Source organism: Porites lutea, chromosome 11, assembly GCF_958299795.1.
Source record: "Porites lutea chromosome 11, jaPorLute2.1, whole genome shotgun sequence".
NCBI lineage: Eukaryota > Metazoa > Cnidaria > Anthozoa > Scleractinia > Poritidae > Porites > Porites lutea.
This window is the reverse complement of record NC_133211.1, coordinates 316167-337500: the sequence shown is the minus strand read 5'-3', so window position 1 is coordinate 337500 and position 21334 is coordinate 316167. Positions and strand designations below refer to the sequence as shown.

Here is a 21334-nt window from a genome sequence, read left to right as displayed (position 1 = left end):
CCTTATTGGCAAGAACCCGTCATAGAGTCATTTACGGTTTTTACTTCTTTGGCCATTGTTGATTACATTATTTCATACTTCTTTTGGCCACAAGACTTTGCAAAATGAATGAGTGTATGATGACCTGAATTGCATCTGAGGTACAGAAATAGCATTTTAAATAAAGAAACTGAAACTAAATATTGCTCATGCATAAGACTCTTCTAGATACGTTACCCATGAGTCTTAGAGGTTCTTAAACCGAGGATGAGCCAAATGTTCGACAGCAAAATAATCTAATTTTTGAGAAAAAGATGTCTGGCGTATCGAAGGTTGTGAATTTCAAGGATTTTTGAAGACCTAACATAGAAATAAAAAATTCAAGGACCTAAATTGAATTGAAGGACAATTGGTAAAATTAAAGACCATTTCAAGATTGTACAAACCATGGAAAAATTTTTTTACAAAAGTTCCAAGCCTTCTGCCACTGATTTTTAAGGATTAACATCAACGTTTGCATTTATCTATAATTTTTTTTATATTTATTTGAAGATAGATAGATAGGTAGATAAATCGTTAATTGTATAAATACTTTCCAGTCGTAAAACTGAATTGCGTATTTTACAAATAGCATTAGTTAAAATATAAAACTAATTACAATCATATGAGTATAAATACCTTGTGTAGTAAAGCTAAAAAATATGTATAAAAATCTTACAATAAAGTCGACTTCTTTGAAACTTTAAGAGCTTTATACGCGACCCTGGGACATAGCATAAACAAAAGAGCGTCTGAAATGGTCCGTTTGGGAACGTGGCAAATTATATAACTTTTGACACCTTAAATTATAGCTGGATTGTTTCCTTGATGGCAGCAGGTGGTATAACTTGTCTGGGATTGATAGCAATGGAATTGAACAATTGTCTACATAGTCCGTTGCATCTATCTTACAGCATTGGCAGGCCTAGGCTGTCAAGGCATTCCTGTTATGACATGGCAGGTGAAATTATAGAAAGCGCTCTTTTCTGAATTCTTTCTATATCCTCATTAAGATAAGCCGGGAGTGCGTGATGGAAAACTGGAGCCCAGTATTCTAGTACAGGTCTGATTGTTGTACATTCAAGAGAACAATGAAATACAGGTGCTTATTTGCTTTCTTAATGCAATCTACAATGTGATTGTTCCATTTCAAGTCACTGGATATCGTAACATCTAGCATCTTCGCATAGTTGGTGACAGGAAGCTTGTTTCCGTCTACCTCGAGAGGGGAGAAGTTATGAGAGATCTTCTTAAAGTCGATAACCATCTCCTTGCACTTGTCGCCATTTAGCTGCATCCACTGCGACTAAGACCAGTCCTCCACGGCAGTGGAGGATGGAGGATGGCATGGGAGATTGTCGTATCGTCCACATACTTCCATGTGAGAGTGTCGACCTTGAGATCATTGATCATGAGTAAGAAAAGCCAAGGGCCGAGCTTGGACCCTTGAGAAACTCTGGCGGGGACTGGACTCCACTAAGAAAAGCAGTCTGAGGACAACTTGTCGATTTGTCAAAAAGTCAGTCACCCGGGCTTTGATGCTGTGCGGCACATCGAGGCCATTGATCTTGGTGACTTATGATCGGTAGGGTCAAAGGCCTTGCGGTAATCAAATAACACGACCCTGACAGCTGCACCGGTACCGTGTAACCAGTGCTTGTAACCAGTGGTGAAACATTGAGATCGGAGTGAACAGGGTGGAGGATTTAGGGACTCCGTCGTATTGATCATGGTCAATGATCTTCAGCACAGCAGGGCCGACATGGGTCGATACAACAAAATCTTCTGCGAGTTTCAAGATGGTGGGAGTCATGGAGATGGGGCGCAGCTGCTTGCTAAGATCTTCCACAGGCTTCTGGTTGGGGAGCGGGACGACATCAGCGAGCTTCCAGGGCGAAGGTAGTCTTTGCTCTTTATAGCTAGAGTTCAGAATTGCTGTTACCGGTTCGGCAAGAACCTCGGTGTACTCACGCAGGAGCCAATTGGGGACACAGTCGAGTCCGGCTGCTTTGCGTGGATTTAGTTGTTTCAGGGAAGCCAGGATGGCAGGCTCCGATAGAGTGAATACATAGGGGTCATTCTTATAAGGTGCAACTGCCTCTAATGGCTGGAGAGTTAATTTCAATGATATTATCAATTTCTCAATAATTTATTATTACTGTTATTTCAAATTATCATTTTCAAGTTGAATAATCTTAGTAAAACAGTTACAATAGTTAAGAATTTGCTGGTAATTTATTTATTAACAGGTGTTAGGGTAGACTACAAGTAGTCCCCATTTTTCCTCAGGGATCTGGAGCATGCGACATGCAAGCGTGCGTGAAAATCATCCCATGCGACAAAGGCGAGACGCAGCAGGGAGAACCCTTTACGGCCGAGTATGAAGTTCGCATCCCCTTCCAAACCAATTAAGCCAACCAATGGGATTCCTTCTCTCAGTGAGCTGTCATTGCTCTTGTCATCGGTAAACTGCGAGGGATATTTATTGCAAGTAAAAGAAAATCCAGATACTAATTTTAATTCTTCACGCTGTTTCGTGTGAAGAACTTGATAGTGTAAAAAGGGGGGTTTGTAGGCAGCACACGACTTTTACCTCATGCCAAAATATTGCTTGTTCCAATGAATTTTTTTTTCGCTGATGGATAAATTATGTTCTGGAAGAGGTTGTGACACGCATTTTAATTTTCTGCGGTTATTGTTTATGGACGGCATGATTTTCCCTCTGATGCAAGAGCAGTTTCTTTAGCTTTCTTTGACCTCTTTTGAATAGTAAAGTTCTTCAATGTGGCTAAATAAGGGTTTTAGGTAGTTCAATTTCTGCAGAGGTGCCTCCTGGATCTGAATAACTACAAGCGATTTTCTTTTTGTCCGTGAATGTGGCGGTTTCCTGCAATGTTTTGTCACGCTGGGTCCAGCTTGTTAGTGTTTTTAGCAGCATGTTTAATTATCTCAGATAGTGATGTACAGATTTACAGATCCAAATCTTGAAGAATGGATTGCAGCTTAATTTAACTGAAGCTACATCACTATGGAAAATTGCGATGTGACTGAGTCATGATTGCTCTTAAAGCAATGAATTTTAAACTCCAGTTCGTTTTTCTGAGGATAATGTGAGTCTTTGGACTGAAGGACGTAGTTCCTTCCTTGGTGATAACTTTTGAATAGCTTAACAGCCTTGTAACTGTTCTGTTATTGCCACCTTGTGATCGTGCAAGACTGACCGTGGTTTCGGTTCTCCACGCGAACCTCATCAGTTGCCAGGTTGGCTTTCTGTGTAGTTGCTAAGTACAAGAGCAACTCAGTACTCTAATTATTTGTTCTGTGTTGTTATTTGTTCTGCTCTAGTAATTCTTTCTGTAAATTGTGATTTTGTCGAGTGTTGATAGCGGCTGGTGCGTTTTTGAGCCAGTCAGAGTTTTGCATTGTTCAGAGCAACACATAAGTTCAAAAGCTTGGGCTTTGTCTCTAGTCCCTCATTTTTCTCTCTCACTGCCCTGTCTCACCTTTCTTGCATGGGTTGATTTTCACACGCGCTCATGTTTCGCTCGCTCTACTATCCCTGAGGAAAAATGGGGACTACTTGTAGTCTATAAAAAGGGTTAAGGATAATACACGTTTAGGATTAGCTTTATTTGTAACAAACCTGAAGCGAACTGGTTGTTGTTTCATGTCTTCACTGTTAACAAGGCAAGAACAAAAGATATTAATTTTAAGGATTATTAGAACATTTTACTTTATTCTATTTTAGTCAACATGATTATAAGGAATTAACCTTGACATTAATTTATGTACAAGATTAAAACAAACATAATAATAATAATAATAATAATAATAATAAATGTCTTTATTGCTCAGATAAAAATACATATTTAATGTTACAGGTTAAAAAGATTAAAAGTTCAGCTAAATTAAAATAGAATAAAGACTAAAAAATGTGAAAAACTAGTTACATGTATCTGACATAAAGTATCATAAAAGGTTGTATTTAAAAATTCATCTATTTACAAATGTGTTCTTATAACATTCGGTGTTTATCTTGGGCCTTTGGCAGCTTTTATGTCTAAGGTTTTAGGTTAAATTGTTCTTTTCTTGTGGTAAACATACCTTCAGAGGGTGGTTATTACACTGTTTAACTTTTTTAAAAATCGCTTTATCTTGTTTTTGTGGTAATGATCTAATATTTAACTGTGTAGATATAAAGCACAACTTATAGCATCTGTCTAAAAATTGCCGAAGAACATTAATTTCAACATTGGAGGCACCATAAACAGAAAGTCTATAGGTTATGTTCGGGAGAACAATACTATAGAACAAATAATCAATTTCTGTCTGGCTGTAGTGCTCTTTTCTACATACTCTTAGCACGTGTAGACATTTGTTGGCCTTGCACAGTTTAGCTTTTATGTGTGGAAAAAATTTACAGTCATTCTGAAAGGTCAAACCTAATAAAACAAGAGTGGCATGTTGTGGTATATTACATACAACAGGATAGAATGTGAGGTTCCCTTTCTTCTTCAAGGCTGTACTCTAAAGAAAATTGAAGGGAGCCCAGTGCTCTGAAACTGTAAAATCTAGGGTGCCCAGCATATGATTTGTATGAAAAATCTGAGATTTTCTAGTCGCCCAAGGGCAAAATTTAGGCACCATAGGGGCCACCGGGCTCTGCTAGAACACAGCCCTGTTCTTTATGACAAGTTCTTTACACTTGTTAGGGTTACAGCTCATGGAATTACAGTTCGCACAGATTAAAAATGTCTCCACTAAATCACTTGACATATCACTGCCCCCTTTCCACATGGGTGTGACAATGGTTAAGTCATCTGTGTATTTAAAAAGGGTGGGAGTTGAACCTACAATCTTGGACAAAATAAAATGGAACAGCAAACCCCCATCCCCCCCAAATCAAGGATGAAGGCGCGCGAAGGGCAAAAAAACGCCATTTTCCCATCCTTGATTTGGGGGGGAGGGAGGGTCTAGGTTTTCCATTCATTTTGTCCAAGATTGTCTCGAAGGTGTCTAAGTCACGAAAAAGTGGTCACTGTTAATTAGAGAGTCATCTTTCAACACATTTATCGGTTAAAAACACTGGTCTGTGACCCGCAGTCACAAGTGTCACCGAGGACGTCCATACTTACAATACCCTAAGAGAACATTTTTGCAAATCGTGTCTGGGACGTTAGAAAAAGGCGCTCTTGAACATGGCATTACTCGCAAAATCATATAAAGAGTTCTGTAACAGAGTAAAAAGGACCATTAATGTTATTTCTCAGGAGTCACTAGACTGTGGACTTTTTATACCTCACTGAAATACCAACAACGATGAAAGGCTAAAACTTTACTAATTAAAACTTTTAAACTGTGTGTAGCGCACTCGAACTTTGTTAAAATGACACGGTCGACGTTTCACTGACGGTTTACAAAAGGTATTTGTGTGATTTAAGATGGTTTGCAGCGGTTTTCAACGGTCAATCACGATTAGCAGCCAATTGAAATAAAAGTGACTTCACTGTCTCTTACTTTACTGTACCACGACAAAATCGTGAAAAACCAATAAAAACCGTCGGCAATCTGTTGTAAATCGTGCTAATCCTTATGTTTGTCAACATTAATCGTGTTCGATTTCCTAGAATGAAAAAAACCAATCTATATAGATAAAATATCGCTAACAATGATCTATAAAGGCACTGTATACAGTTCTTAAAAATAGCGCCAAGGCAACACTGCCTCTCCATGGATTGTCTAGAGGTCTAGCGTGCAACATCGGCGAGAAGGATTAGCGTACCTGAGGTTTTTTGGGCAGGTTCGAGTCTCGTTTGTAGCCAAATTAATCTTTTTTTTCTTACTATAATTATTCCTGCAATTACAAGCTGATGCAATTTCTATATATGTTTTGTGGGGCTCTGCCTTCAAGCTTATAAAAATTATTGCAATGAATCAGGCATAAGTATGTCTTTTTTTCGTCTTCCACGCAGCAGAACTCTCTCCCAGTGAGTAATGCATCCCGCACTTCATACAGACTTGTGATAAGTGAATTATTTATTTATTTTATAGAAATGAAATAAGCACAATTCTTCTGTTTTGTATGAGTTCACTGACAAATGACCAGGTTTGCTTTGAAAGCGTTTAGCTTTGAAGCATTTGAACGCAGATTTCTTGTCATGATTGCTATCATGACACTGTGAGTAACGCCAGTCGAGGCTTTCAGACAATCTTGGACAAAATAAAATGGAACAGCAAACCCCCATCCCCCCCAAATCAAGGATGAAGGCGCGCGAAGGGCAAAAACGCACCATTTTCCCATCCTTGATTTGGGGGGGAGGGGGGGTCTAGGTTTTCCATTCATTTTGTCCAAGATTGTAGCTTGATTTCAAGGTCATTCAGAAACACGTTAAATAAGTAGGGGCCGCTCACACTACCCTGCGTTGTCCCCTTATTTACTCCTTTCCACTTGTGAAGGTGGTTGTTATGGACTATATGTTAAGTGGTTGTCTGTTATAAAGAAAACTCTGATACCAGTTGATGATATAGGTATTCAGGGGCAGCAACTTTAGTTTATTAGATAGTAGCGCATGTCTGACTGAGTCGAATGCTTTGCTGAAGTCCATTGCGAATACCCGTACTGCCTCACAGTCTGGATTATGTAAGTGTTTGTTGATAAAGTGCTGGATCGCTAACAGTGCACTAGTGCAATTTCCACTTTCACGGTAAGCAAATTGAGTGGTGCTTGGATTTTCCAGACTGACTTTAACCTGACTGAGCCTGCATCATGTGTTTTTGTATCTCTAGTGCTAGTGGAAAAATTACGCTGAATCTTAGCAGATTTAAGAAAGTTTTACAACTCAATTGTAAAACGCAGTTAATGGAGCGTGACGCCCTCAGTCAACAACATGTAACGCAGTGTTATGCTATAGCCCTTATCAAATCTCGTAGAAGTTTACTCGTGGTAGGTAAAACTACTGGGTAGTACGTAAAATCACGGCTATAGCTGGGAAACTACTGATACAATAGCAATCCTTGTTTTTTGTTGCAGTTGAGGCTAGTTTCTGATGTATCGCTCGTTTTGTATGGCTAGTAAAAATAATTTTCCTCATGCATATCTCGTGGAGCACTTTAGGTGCACGTTCTGTTCTGTAGTACAGTATTTTTCATTGGCTTACCTTGTGATAGCACTCGGACTATAAAAGGCCTAGTAAAAGTCCTGTGCCTCATTCCGAGCTGTATTGCGAAGTTGGTTACTTCAACCGTCCTAAAGTTTTGTAATTCTCGTGCTTGTCAATGGCTCGTCCGCGTAAGCAAGTTTCCAATGGCCGCCCTCGTAAACAAAACGATTTGGCTTCGCTTTCGACCGAAGTTCTACGCCTTCGCCTTCAAGCACTCAACCTTCCGATCACGGGAGGCAAAGCAACCCTCATCTCACGTCTTAACTTGGCGACCGGGACGAAACAGCCCCGCCCGACCTCAAATTCGCAAGCCGGACGCACCCGGACGAAACGTTTGGCACCGAAAAGTCGGCCGGTTAGGGCCACCTTAACCGCCGCTCCCGCAGAATCCTCAACCGAACAAGCGGAGTTGGAGAACCCTGGCGATGACTCTTCGAGCATTGCGTCTGGTGGCGACCTCGACGAAATCATGGAGGAATTTTCCTCGGACGACTCGCCCGATCCTGTCCAAGCCGGACCCTTCACCGCCGCTCAACTGGCCGCCATACAGGACACCGTCAGGTCCTCGCTCGATCAAGCGTTGCAGTCATTCCCCTGGTCTCTAGGGCACGATCAACAGCCTGGCACTTTCAACACTCTACATCGCAGGCCAGGATCAGCTGCCCCTGTGGGTCTTAACCGTCCGCTGGAGCAGAATTTACAAGACAAAATTCTCCGGGGTGAGTACATCGATTTTTCTTTGTTGCTCCCCGACTCGCTAGCTCGGCCCCAGGCCCCTGACATCCAACTTCGGGTCGATGATTCAATCCCAGGCTCCTCCCCAGTAACCATGGTCCGCAAACGGAAACCTGTTATTGACAGTTTTCATAAGTGGTTAGACGCCTTCACCGCGTATGCGTTGGTCATTGTCGGCTCTCATCCACGGCGATCCCTTGAACTGTTCAAATACCAGCAAATCATTAGTAGGGCGGCCTCCAAATTCCAGGGTACCGCTTTTCTGGCCTACGACGAACATTTTCGCCGCCAAGCCGCGAATGACTTACGCATTAGCTGGGACCAGGTGGATATCGAACTTTGGACGGTAACCTTCTCTGGCCTGGCTAAGCCTCACTGCCTTGTGTGTTCTAGCCCCCACCATAGCCAAAGTTCCTGCCCCAACGCCGATCCTCTCCGCCAGTCCTCCAAGAACGGCCCCGTCTGCTTCCGTTTCAACAGATCATCTGGATGCCACTCGCGTCCCTGCCCTTTCCCCCACGTCTGCCGCCGTTGCCGATCCGCAGACCATTCCATCGTGGCCTGTCCTAGCAGTTTCTCCAAGGCCAACCGCCGCTCAAACGGATCCAGTAACACGAGCGATCGCAGCAAGCGATAAAGTCAAGCTCCAAGCGAGGAACATTGCGCCACCGGTTTCTACCCCCATTAACATTGATGTTTTATCAAAGGAACTTTCTGGCCACCCGGATAGTCATTTTGTAGCTAACTTAATTCATTCCCTCCGTTATGGCACACCGGTCGGTTATACAGGTCCCCGTCAACCCCGGGTATCCCGTAATTTACAATCGGCTGCTCAGCACCCAGACGTAGTCTCATCCAATCTGACCAAGGAGATCGCACTGGGTCGCGTAGCAGGCCCCTTTCAGTCTCCCCCACTTCCTAATCTCCAATGTCACCCGGTGGGGGTAATACCTAAGAAACATTCTAACGAGTGGCGGACTATTTACCACTTATCCTACCCTGAGGGCGATAGTGTGAATGACCATATACCCAAGGATCCCTACACCCTTCAGTACGTTCGGGTGGACGATGCTATTCGCATTCTTAAATCCCTGGGACCAGGGTCGTTCATGGCCAAAACCGACATCAAATCAGCCTTCAGGCTAATTCCCATCCACCCCGACGACTGGGATCTCTTGGGGATTCACTGGAACAATCAATATTACGTCGATCTTTACCTCCCCTTCGGGCTTCGCTCGGCCCCGTTTCTCTTTAATCAATTATCGGATGCCCTGGAATGGGTTTTGAAGCATAATTATGGGTTAAAACACGTAATCCATATCCTGGACGACTTCTTTATTGCCGAACCTACACGTTTAAAATGTCTGTCCTCCTTTAGTACCTTGCTTCGCTTTTTTATGTCGGTTCATGCCCCGGTGGTCGCGTCCAAAACCCTGGGCCCCTCCCAAGTACTAGAATTTATGGGCATAGAATTAGATTCTACACGCATGGAGGCACGCCTTCCTGACGATAAGCTACAGCGCACCCGGGATTTGCTCACGTCCTTTACGAAACGCCGTTCAGTTCGCTTGGTTGAACTCCAGTCCCTTATTGGCACCCTTCAATTCGCGTGTAAGGCGGTCGTTCCGGGGAGAACTTTTTTGCAGCGAATGATTAACCTTACCCGGGGGGTTCCCAGCCGTTTTCACCATATACGACTCAACAAGGAATTTTTTAAGGACCTTACCATGTGGAAGGCATTTCTCTCGGGTTGGAACGGGCGTTCCTTCTTCTTAGACTCTACCGTATCCACCTCCCCAGACTTGGAGCTATACACGGACGCGGCCAGTTCGGTCGGGTTTGGGGGTTATTTTAATGGTCAATGGTTCCAGGGGAAATGGCTCCCTCATATGCACTTAAGCCCCACCAAGGGTATCAGCATTGAATGGCAGGAACTTTTTCCTATAGTAGTGGCATGCGCACTCTGGTTCCCGCATTTTTCTGGGAAACGAATTCAATTTTGGTGCGATAACGAATCAGTAGTCGCCATCATTAACTCGGGCCATTCCAAGGCCCCTCGGATAATGGACCTCCTTAGGTTCCTTGTTCTCCTTTCTATGAAACACAACTTCTTTGTCAGGGCTCGCCACGTCCCTGGGGTAAATAACGACATCGCTGATGCCCTCTCCCGCTTTCAGGACGAACGTTTCCGGGCGTCGGCTCCCAAGGCACAAAAAACCCCCTGTACCATCCCGCCTTCTCTAATGACCCTTTAACAGAAGAGGTGCAGACGTACGCAAAGTGGGGACTGGCGTGGACTACCAACCGTACGTATGGGTCAGGTGAAAAGCGCTTTATTCAGTTTTGCCTTTCAAACAGGCTTATGTCGCAGGAGGGTGATATTCTCCCAGCTTCGGAAGGAACATTGATTTATTTTGCCTCATATCTGGCTAGGACTGTGAAACATAGTACTATTAAGTTATACTTAGCAGCTGTTCGCAATTTACACATTTCCTGTGGGCATGGAGACCCCCTTTCGGGAAAATTACTTTTGAAAAAGATCCTCCGGGGTATTTTACGCTACCAAGGTCAGTCACGCATTCTTCGTCAACCCGTCACTCCGGGGGTTTTGCAAACCATTAAGCCAATTTTGCACTCCTGGTTGGGGGATCACGACTTTTCTATGGTCTGGGCAGCCTTCACTCTCGCCTTTTTCGCGTTTCTCCGCTGTAGCGAGTTTACCTATCAGGGGATTTCGAGATTTCGCCCCCAGGTTGACCTGTCCACCGACTGTGTGTCCTTCCATCCCAGTCTGGCTTCCCCGCAGCGGATGTCTATTTTTCTTAAGGCTTCTAAGACTGACACCTTTCGCCAAGGGCATACGCTTGTTATTGCATGCTCCACCTCACCGGTTTGCGCGGTGACCGCTATGCGTGATTACTTTCTCACCGCTCGCCCGCGTGGACCACTTTTTTCTTTCCGATCTGGGCGTCTACTTACCAGATCCGCCGTCGTTAACCTTCTCAGGGACGCCGCACGTCAAGTCGGTCTACCTTATAACTCTCTCAAAGGGCACAGTTTTCGTATTGGCGCTGCCTCCACGGCAGCTGCTGCGGGTTTGCCAGACTGGTTAATTAAGATTTTAGGCAGATGGTCCTCAGACTGCTACCAACTTTATATACGTACGCCTCGGACTGTGTTATTGTCCGCCGCTCCGAGAATGGCCGGTGTGCCATATCTCTAACTTTTTCCAGGCTTGGGGGGATACATGCTCCGCACGTATCAGTGGCGGTTTAAGTCTCACGGCGACTTCCCCAAGCTTTGATTTTAACGCAAACTTTTATATTTGATTGTATTCCAGCACGTGCCGGCGGAGTCGGCTCGTAGTGCTGATAAGATAAAGTTCCCAGAACAAAATATTTGCCTACACCGTTCCATTAAGTTGCACGATGCTGGCCGGAGGTTTCAGCTCGTAGTGCCGTGGAGTGTTAGGCCGTATTAAGTTTGTTTCTTTCGGACCTACCTGAACTTGTCCGATCCGGCGCGTGTAAATTAGCGCCGGGGAGATAAGTAAGGCTTTATGGTCACGCTATGGAAGTCGTCCACCACGCCGATCGCGGAGCGGTGTTCCCCCCATTACGCCATCTGTTTGTTGTCTTATTTTATTACAGTTATTGTAAAGTCTAGCGAAAGGAACTACGACATTAACCATGTTGCATAGGGACATTTATCTCAGCATGTACTATCCATACTGACAAGGAAGCAAGGAAAGGAAAGCAAACCTGGATTTTAGGCCAGTCCAGTATAAGCACTTTAAGCCCAAATTATTTTCCCAAACATAACTTCAAAATCCAAAACCCTGAGGATAAGTCCTCCAAAAAATATTGTGTATAAGCCAGGCAAATAAACAATATTATTATACATTGTACTCATCATCTGTCTTCTCATTGGCTAAGAGCCTCTGTAAGTTGAATGCGCAATGTAGGATTGTAGGATTATATTTGCGACGGCAAAATTACTAGATCAAAGTTGGAGATTATATGCCTGTGTTACAAACAGGCAGAGCAGATAATGGATATTCTATTAACAGATGTGTTGTGTAAAGAAAACAAAATCTTCTAGCTCTTACCTTGTATCAGGGCTAAATGAAACCTTTGTTCCATGGTCAAAGTCAACATTAGCTCGCACATATCTAAAGGTAGAGAAAATTATATTACTCCGCAAATTTCCTTTAAAAAATTGCTGAAATTAAATCAAAAGAATACGACTTTCTATCCAGTGGAAAATGACACTTAAGTTTTCTATTTAAACAATTCCTAACTAAACAAAAAATGGAAAAGAAGAAAGAAATGAGTTAAAACAATGGTCTAAAATGACACTGGAACTAAGCATAATTACAGGGTATTATGAAAAACCATGCAGACATCAAATGACCTGCACTTTGACCTGTGGAAATATTTTAGACCAGCCATCTATTTATGGGGAGTTAAGGTTATTTATCATATAACTTGTATGCTAAAATAAAAACTGTACAATAAGAAAATAATGGAATAAGCAAGTAAATTTACTTGGCCTTGCATATTTTCCTTTATCATGTGTGTATTTATTTTATATAACCAAGTCTTGGTTATAATTCTGAGGAAACTGTGACGTCAGATAAACTGACTTGACCATATGCTGGTATAGACTTGACTTTTAAACCTTGCTGTGATGGCAGTTTCCATAGGAAAATATACATGTAAGTAAGTAAGGTGATGACTATTCTGAGCACCAGAAGCAAAATACTCTATGACTCTGCAGGCTTTTGTATGTGCAAACATTTATAACCTAACTCTGAGCAAATCTGTCATGATTCACATGTGAATTGTACAAGGGAAATGAGACTCCAGTATGGTCTCAATTCAGAGATCTCATGAAATGATGTTCTCATTATACACTGCTGTAGTTTAATAAAAGAGAAGGGTGTTAGAAAAATTCAGTGCTCAGATCACTCCCAAAAAACTCAGATCCTCAGGTGTGTTGAGCACAGCTAAGTCTCTGTTAAACAGTATTTATTTCTAGAGTGGGAAGATTTTTGCTTTGAGGGGAGGGGATCAGCATTGAAATTTAAGTTTGACCAATTTTGAGCTTCGTTCAAATTATATCAAGTTTGAAGAGAATCTGTGCAAGATGTTTCATGGAGGAATAACAGACCTTAAGTACGTTCCGAAAACAATTAAGCATATATATATTTCCATGACATTAGGGAAAAACATGATCGAGCCATGTATTCTGAAATTGTATTTTGGCCTCATACAATCTATCGCGAAAGACATTTCTGCATAATGTGCTTCAGACAGAGTATGAAGAAATTTGACCACTGTATGTTAAATCACCTGTTGGAGTAAAAAGTTTCAGGGCACGAAATTGAAAAAAAAAAGATGAAGTTGCCTTTTGGCGACTAACTCAGAAAAACAAGTAGGTTGAGTATGATTGTCCGGGTGAACGTAGTCCTGAATAAGACGGTTGTTGTTGACAGTGACTGATGTTTCGACAACCTGTGTGGTAGTAATCTTCAGAGTCAAAGTGTCACGTTGATGGTATTAAACTCTGGTTAATGACCTGATTGATCAATTAAGTCGCGATGTTATTGGTTGTCTGTCAGTAGAGCTGTCAATGTTATTGGCTATAAAGACTCGTAATGTCACTGGTGGTCGAAACGTTAGTCACTGTCAACAACACCAGTCCTGTCCAGGACTATGTTCACCTGGACGATCATACTCAACCTACTAATGAAATGACTCCTGGGTTCAAACCTTTCACAGTTTTAAGAAAAACAAGTTCCCAGCGAATAAATTTAAGTTGCAAGAAGGTATAGCCCAAAGACAGAAAAGCAAATAGTTTCCCCTTGTTTCCATAGAAAACATAAATAACTTTCTACCAGTCGCACAAAAAAATTACCACAGAAAAAAAGAAAACAAACAAGGAAGTGTCTTCTAATTCACTTCCTTGTCTGAATTTTGCTTGCGTAGTTCAAGTTTCCAATATGCAAATAAACTTGAATGGAATATTCTCCAAGAAAAGTCTGGTATTCATGACTCTTTCCTGAGCCAGATTTCCTTAGAAACAAACATAGGAAGCTGTATAGTGAAAAGTTGCGATGAGTGATCCAATAACAGGTTTCAAATTTTACCTGACATAAGCAAACTGTATTTTGACATGTAGGTGGCATTTTCTATCTTAGTCTTAATGTTAAACTTAGCAATTTCTTATATCAGTTATTTATCTTTATTATTCATTCAAAATATTCCCCTGATTCTGATTGGCTAAAAGCGCATGTTTAATTCACCATAACCAGTTACTGATGACCAAATTTGGAAGAATTTTGTGTTTAACGAGGAAATGACGTCAAAAATGCAGCGTTTTCGCAGGTTAAGGCACCGTTAACCGAGAAGACCTGGGGACAAGGTTGAGTTGTTTTGCTTGTGAACTTGAAAATATGGCGGACATTTCACTCGTTTTAAGAGTAAGAACTAGGCAAAAAATAGCTAAAAACATGGCAAGAACAGCAAGAAGACAACGCGAAGGGCGGCATCTGCTTTTTAGAGAATATTTGCGGAGCTGGACAAACCTAAACGTGGACTATAGAAGATGAACTTAACATCAATGGATCGATGGAGGTAAGCATGTTTTAGCCATGTTTTTAAACTAAGAATTATTTTGCATGAATAATAAAACAATTATTGAATTCGGCTTTCGTATCATATGAAGAATTATGAAGATCTTGGAGGGTGTTATCCGCCTCGGCCTACGGCCTCGACAGATAACACCCTCCTCGATCTCCATAATTCTTCATAAGATACTCAGCCTCATTCATTAATTGTTAATTATTCATGCCTTTCTATTTTTGTTACATGTCTTGCAGGAAAACTAAGGGGCTGGCAAAAAACTGAACATCACTGTTTTGTAAAAGATTCAAAGAGATATTTATTTCAAGATAAAATTTCACTTTATGCCTCCAACAATGGACGTAAATACGTTCACTTCACTAAAAATACAAAGATGCAATTGGCTGAAATTTATCATTAATTCATTGGTGATTTTTTTTTTCGAATAACACGCTTACACACAATACAGTATTAGAAGTGATGCAGGCATAGAAACGCTGATGGTCGGTGCGAATTCCTTTCATACCAACGGTTATTGGTTTGTCCTTCTTTGAGAAATAAATTGTTTTTTTAAAGCCCTGGTTTCTCGAAACACTAAATGAGGGACTCAAATCTCACATAAAGTTTTCTCAGGGCTTCAAGACGTGAGGATCAAGTTTGAGAATCGAGTTGAGACTGTCATGCAAATTTGACTGTCGTGCAAAGTTGTCAAGGAGTGGAAGAAGAAAATGAATTCAAAGAATTAATTTTCCTAGTACGTATATATTTGGTAAACGCTTTACTAATTTCAGCACCATATTTAGGCTTTTTTTGGAAATTAAGAATATGCAGCTTTCATTTTATGCCTTTCCTTCAATAACCTTTAGAAATACCCACAGTAACCACTTCCCAAAAAATCTCTTCAGTGAAATAACTGTTTTACTATGGGAAAAATTGTAAATAACCCCCAAAGCGATTAAATTAAGGTCGAGACCAACCACTTTAACTTCTAAATATGCGTGGTAACCCCTACTTTTTATCTTACCAAACGAAAGTAATAAGCCTACTCAGCAAACTATCAATTTTTGGTTCGGGGAACATGTTGTTTACACTATTTTTAAGGCAAACGCGTGGAGAGGGGTAACTGCTGATAACTTCCCAGTTGTGCTGATACTTCAAAAAAAGATGTATAAGGAGCACTTGTTATGTTATCATTTGTTGCTGATTTTTGAATCCTTGTTACAATTATCATTGCATTTGTGCCAGTTCACGTGTACACTCTGAAATTTGGGGAAAAAATAACTTTTTATCATATTTCTTAAAAATGCCTATTCAGCATTTTTCTCCACATTGAAGCCCAGTTATCTAGACTGAAAAATGCCAGGTTACCCCCAGTTTTCTTTTTGGATTTCAATAGCCCCTGATATGATCTACTTGTCTCACATAGTCATTATCTGGGAAAAAATACTTCCCATTAGTGGGCACCGTCCTTAAACGAGACCCGACATCCGCACTGCAACACCAACTTAACAACAAACTGCTTACACTGAAAAAAAACGGACAAGATCGACTTTCGATGCTACAACAGACTGAGGTGTAGTGTTCCGCAGCCACCCAAGCTGTATGGACTAACAAAACTACACAAACCCGATGGGTCCCCAACCTACCAACTGTCTAAATACTTAACTAATGTACTGAAACCACTGACTGACGAATCTAGACACAAACTACAGTCTACTGAGAACTTTATTGATGCCATTAAGACAATACAGATACCGGACGACCACAAACTAGTGTCCGTTGACGTGAAATCGCTGTTCACCACTATTCCACTTCAACTGGCTCTAGACTGTACTGAGAATGCTAATAAGAACTCTACTGTTGAACTACCACTAACTACAGACGACATTATGGACCTACTCAACCTCTGTTTGACTTCGACATACTTTCAGTACAACGGCAAACACTACAAACAGTTACACGGTACAGCTATAGTCTCTCTAGTTTTTGTTGTTGTAGCAGAAATTGTCATGCAAAAAAAACGAGGAACAAGCCCTAGCTACCTACACGCGAACTGTACCTCTTCGGTTACGTTACGTTGACGATCCATTCACGGCCATACCAAAGATGGAATCGACGATTTTCATGAACACCTTAGCAGACAGAATGCGGACATACAGTTCACCAAGGAGATAGAAGAAAATGGTAAGATACCTTTTCTAGACTGCTTGGTCACTCGTGACAACAACAAACTAAAACCGACAATTTACAGAAAACCGACACATACCAACCGATTACTAGACCAGTCTTCGTACAATCCGACCTCTAACAAGGTTACTACTATCGGGACTCTGACGAGACGAGCGCAACTAGTTTGCGACTCACCTGACAGCCTACAAGACGAGACAGATTATCTTAACAACGTTTTTAGTAAGATCAATTACAACACAGACTTTGTTAGACGGAACACTCACAGTAACACTGATTCCCACACTCAGACCAACTCTGGCCCTGTTACAACAGCAACTATATCATACATCAAAGGCACCTCTGAAACTATTGCACGTATATTACAACCTTGCAATATACGTGTTGCACATAAACCGATAACCACTTTACGGCGACTGCTTACTAATTTCAAGGACAAAGACGAACCGGAGGACAGACAGGGAGCAGCACACAAGATCAAATGCTGCGACTGCCAGGCTTCTTACAATGGTGAAACTGGCAGAAACTTAAGCACGCGACTGACCGAACTCAAACAAGCGATGAGGAATGGTGATGTTAACAATCACATTGCTGAGGACCATTTAAAGACGAAACATCAAATTGACTGGGACTCTGCGACATGTTTAATGTATTCTACAGACTACTATCAATGTCTAACTTTAGAAAGCTGGTTTACTAACTTAGAACAAATGCCACTGAATCATAGACAACAGTTACCAGCGCCGTACAAACGACATATTGACGAGATCAAGCAAAACTAACTACGAGAGAACAACTGGAGAACTGACAATTTGACTAACAATAGACGACTGTTTAACTGTGACAATAGATGGATCGAAATGCACCAATTACCGATTACGAGTCTTCATAGCCAATAACATCACGGCTTAACTGACAGATGACCAATAACATTGCGACGTAATTGACCAATCAGATCAATAACCAGAGTATAATACCATCAACTGACGTTATACAACTCACTTTGACTCTGAAGATGACTACCGCACAGGTTGTCGAAACGTCAGTTACTGTCAACAACAACAGTCCTATTCAGGACTACGTTCACCCGGACAATCAAACTCAACCTACTTTTGAAAACACAGCGTATTTTCATCTGGTGTTTCATTGGGTATGAAGACTCATCCAACTGACTAAAATAGACCCAAAATAGACATCATGTGAATTTATTGGCTGGTAACTTCATGAATTATTAATGAGTTTGAGAACCCTTTTGCTCTTCTGGTTATAAGCCTCTTTGGATATAGGCCCGTCATTTTAAGAGCCCTACTAAAACCTCTTACAAAGAAAATCTGTATAAGCCCGTTGCAGCTTTTGGTAGTTTTTTCATTCATTATGACTGTGTATAACAGATGTACAGTTATCAATAAGAATTATAGACAATTGAACTTACTTGTGCTCCTTTTCTTTAAAATCTTTTACACTCCACAATCTCACAGTTCTGTCTACAAGAACAAAACAATTCCACTCAATATAGATTTAAGTTAACAGTGGGTACGAATTACCAAAGGCCAATTATGCCTTGTTCAATATTGGAAGCATTTACTTCTTTGACATTAGACTTAAGTAAACCTAACAGCAGTCAGCATTACAAAATAATTGGTGTGTTGTGTGAAGGCCATTTTCAAGTTGTCTGAAGCCTCAATTTCAAAGCAATGGGAAGTGTGAAATTTACTGATACGAAGATGATTTTTTATTGTCAAGCAAATAAAACTCATTTTCACAAGAAAGGTTTTACACGTAGCCTTGCTATGCTGGGGAGTGAGATCTTTTGGAACTTGGAAATGGTCTATTCCATGTCTTACATGTTGTACATGTGAAATCACCAATTAGACAAAGACATAAGTATTGATATAAAGGATATGGATTTCTTCTCGCTAAAAGAAATCATTGTGGTACAAGAAGTAGTTTGATTTTTAAAAATTATTTTTATTTGCGAGACCAAATTAATGCTGAATAAATCAGGCCGTTTCATAAGTGAGATTACCCCTACAGCTGCATTTTCTCAAATTAGCATGAAGTAATAAATTTTTGATAAAGCTTTCAATTCCACTGGATAAAAAAGAACAATATTCATAGATACGTATTTCAAAACAAGCACCTCAACACTTAAAGTAAGGATAATGTACTTGAGATTTACACAGCAAACTTATAAAAACATTGAAAATAGACATATGTCTTGGAGTCATGATGTTTAAATCAAAACAAAGGATTTATCTTAATTGTAAAGATTCCTCAATTACCAGCACTTTACTTATTACACTCTCTCATAAATTTATGACACGATTATTTTTCTCCAGAGAAAATAAAATTTTTAACTTATACTTAATTGAGAAATATGCCAAATGGAAATAAAGTGAGTTTCTTTTGCACAAAAAAGTTAAGAACATAACAAAAATTGTTTACTTGTTCGACAAATTAAAAAACTGGTAAGGATTAAGTCAATTAAGTAAACAATAATAAATGATCCTCAGAGAAGAAGAAAAAACTTTCCAAGACTGGGTCTGTGCACGCAGTTTCTTCCCACACATATGACGTGTCAATTTATTGCACCTTTGTTATCCACTTTCCCTCAGCTTAAAATTGACTAGATGTTTACTGAGCTGATCAAGGTATATTTCACTCCAACTTGCTCTGTGAACTTTGCCAGTGTTGAACTTTTAAATTAACATGGGTTAAATGAGATAGGCTTAAATTTCCTTCGTCAGATTTAGAAAAGTGCATTTTACAAGGAGACTGATTCGGCGAAAAAGATTAGAGTTGAAATTGAGCTTATCTATCTCGAAATAAATTTGAGCATAATTTTAATCCTTCACCTGAAACGTTTCCATTTCACTAGACAGCAAAACAAATCAAAGAAACCGTAAAAGCGTAATAAGAAAGTAAAGAAAAATGGCTAATAAATAATAAATTGTTTACAGCTACTGAGGTGCGTTTTGTAGATAAAGCCTAAGATAATAATAATGGCTACAGTAAGCTTAATTGTGCGCGCACGTGTCTCGTGCATATAATTACTATATCAGCTGATAATTAAATTTGGTGAGGACCTTGTGAGGTTGAAGCCAGGAACTTTCCATTTAAACTAAACTCCAAATCAAAGATGTGTTCTGTGTGTCCTTTAAGTACAGCATATTGTCTGCGGTGGCTTTTCAACTGAAGAACACCCTTTTTCCCTTTGCCACTTTGTTTTGTTTTGTCTTTCCTTTGGCCGTTTTCCACCGGCTTTAACTCCAGTTCTCCTTGATTTATCTCAGTATTCTGTTCACTTTGCCGTTGACTCTTAAACCCAATATAAAACACAACCGCTAACAATACAGCAGCTATTACACAGGTTACGGCGATCGTCGCCAGTGAAGCGACTTCCACGGCCGCCATCTTTGATGTAACAACAGCCTCGCTCTCATCTTCGCGCGTTTCGCGCGTGAAGAAGCGCGAAACGTTTTACGGCAAAGAAATACCGATGATTTTTTTCGGGGTTTCAACATGTTGTAAAGGACTTTTTTGGACAGAAATTATCTATGATGTAAATACAAGAACATTAAAATACAAATAAAAATACTAATTTTCGTTTCCCACCTGCTGAACTTGATATAATATATTTCCCGTTACTACTGAATTCCACTCCTTCTACAAACGCATCATGGCCGGATAAGGAAGCCGCTTGCAGTGGATGTGTGACGCTCGGCATTTTTGTTCCTGATACTTGAATTTTAATGCTTTTCCTCTTCAAAATTCCCGAATCACCGCTTGAAGCCAGAGTGATGCAGTTTTCTAATGGTACCAGAACTTAGAAGATTTTAAAGGCATGAGCCATGAACAAATGTCAACGTAAGTAGCAAATGTCTCTTTATCTCTCCAAACTAGCCAAACTAGCGTGGCGTGGAGAGGATGAATTTAATACAACGCTACTGACAACAGGTTGTGAGTAAACTTTAAATCCTGGCATTTAGCCAATAGGTTAGAGCGACGCGCGTGATTTGAGGTGTACTTAGTCAATAGTGGAATTGCCACCAGTTAGCAAGAGATGCAGTAGATCGGTATGAACCAACCAGCTAATTAGGTTTACATAACATGCCATTGGAGTGGAAGAAAAATCACATTAATTATTTAGTCTTGTGCGGCCCTAGTTTACAAATAAGCCGAATAAAATGGATTCAGGTGTAGGATTTTTATCAAGTGTAAGATACCTGAGTAGACATTGTTCACAAACTGAAATATGCTTTTTGAATTTTGGCAGTAACATTTAAGTATTTCAGCTATACCGACACATGTTACCAGTTTTTTTACAACACGTTGACATTTGGTGGAATTACCATGTATTTTAAATTTCCATTTCGCCGTAAAGAAAAACATTGAAATAAGACAGAAGATATCATTGGTTAATACACTTTGTAGTTTAGAAACGTACCAGAATATGTATGATGCTCTGATGATAATATCATAAACTGCTGAATTTGCAGCTGCAAGTAAAGAGTGCTTTTTTCAGTTTTTTTTTCTTCCAAGATGTTTCAAAAAAGTGATCGAGAGACTCCCGGGAACACTGGAAAAAATTATACTTAAAATATCGGT

General features: G+C 40.5%; 3 protein-coding genes across 7 annotated transcripts in view; 2 read left to right on the top strand and 1 right to left on the bottom strand.

Annotated features, from left to right (window-relative positions):
• Positions 1-20725, bottom strand: part of LOC140952818 (transducin beta-like protein 2) — a 51412-nt gene extending 30687 nt beyond the window's left edge. For 2 of the 5 annotated variants that reach the window (XM_073402265.1, XM_073402267.1), the window contains exons 1-4: positions 19813-20154; positions 18159-18210; positions 12022-12084; positions 3662-3694 (exon numbers count right to left, since the gene is read on the bottom strand). In XM_073402265.1, the coding sequence (XP_073258366.1) occupies positions 3662-3694; positions 12022-12084; positions 18159-18210; positions 19813-20140 (476 nt within the window). In that variant the 5' untranslated portion in view covers positions 20141-20154. Of the gene's footprint in view, positions 1-3661; positions 3695-12021; positions 12085-18158; positions 18211-19812; positions 20155-20341 lie in introns of those variants that run through there. The other 3 variants (XM_073402269.1, XM_073402270.1, XM_073402266.1) reach the window with 3 other exon arrangements.
• On the top strand, positions 6844-11597 carry LOC140952817 (uncharacterized). Its single transcript, XM_073402264.1, has 2 exons — positions 6844-7897; positions 10091-11597. The coding sequence occupies exons 1-2, from the start codon at positions 7294-7296 to the stop codon at positions 11134-11136; spliced, it is 1650 nt and encodes a 549-aa protein (XP_073258365.1). The 5' UTR covers positions 6844-7293; the 3' UTR covers positions 11137-11597.
• LOC140951565 (uncharacterized) lies at positions 9045-10059 on the top strand. Its single transcript, XM_073400842.1, has 2 exons — positions 9045-9964; positions 10033-10059. The coding sequence occupies exons 1-2, from the start codon at positions 9311-9313 to the stop codon at positions 10057-10059; spliced, it is 681 nt and encodes a 226-aa protein (XP_073256943.1). The 5' UTR covers positions 9045-9310.
• Positions 20726-21334: the final 609 nt, after the last annotated feature.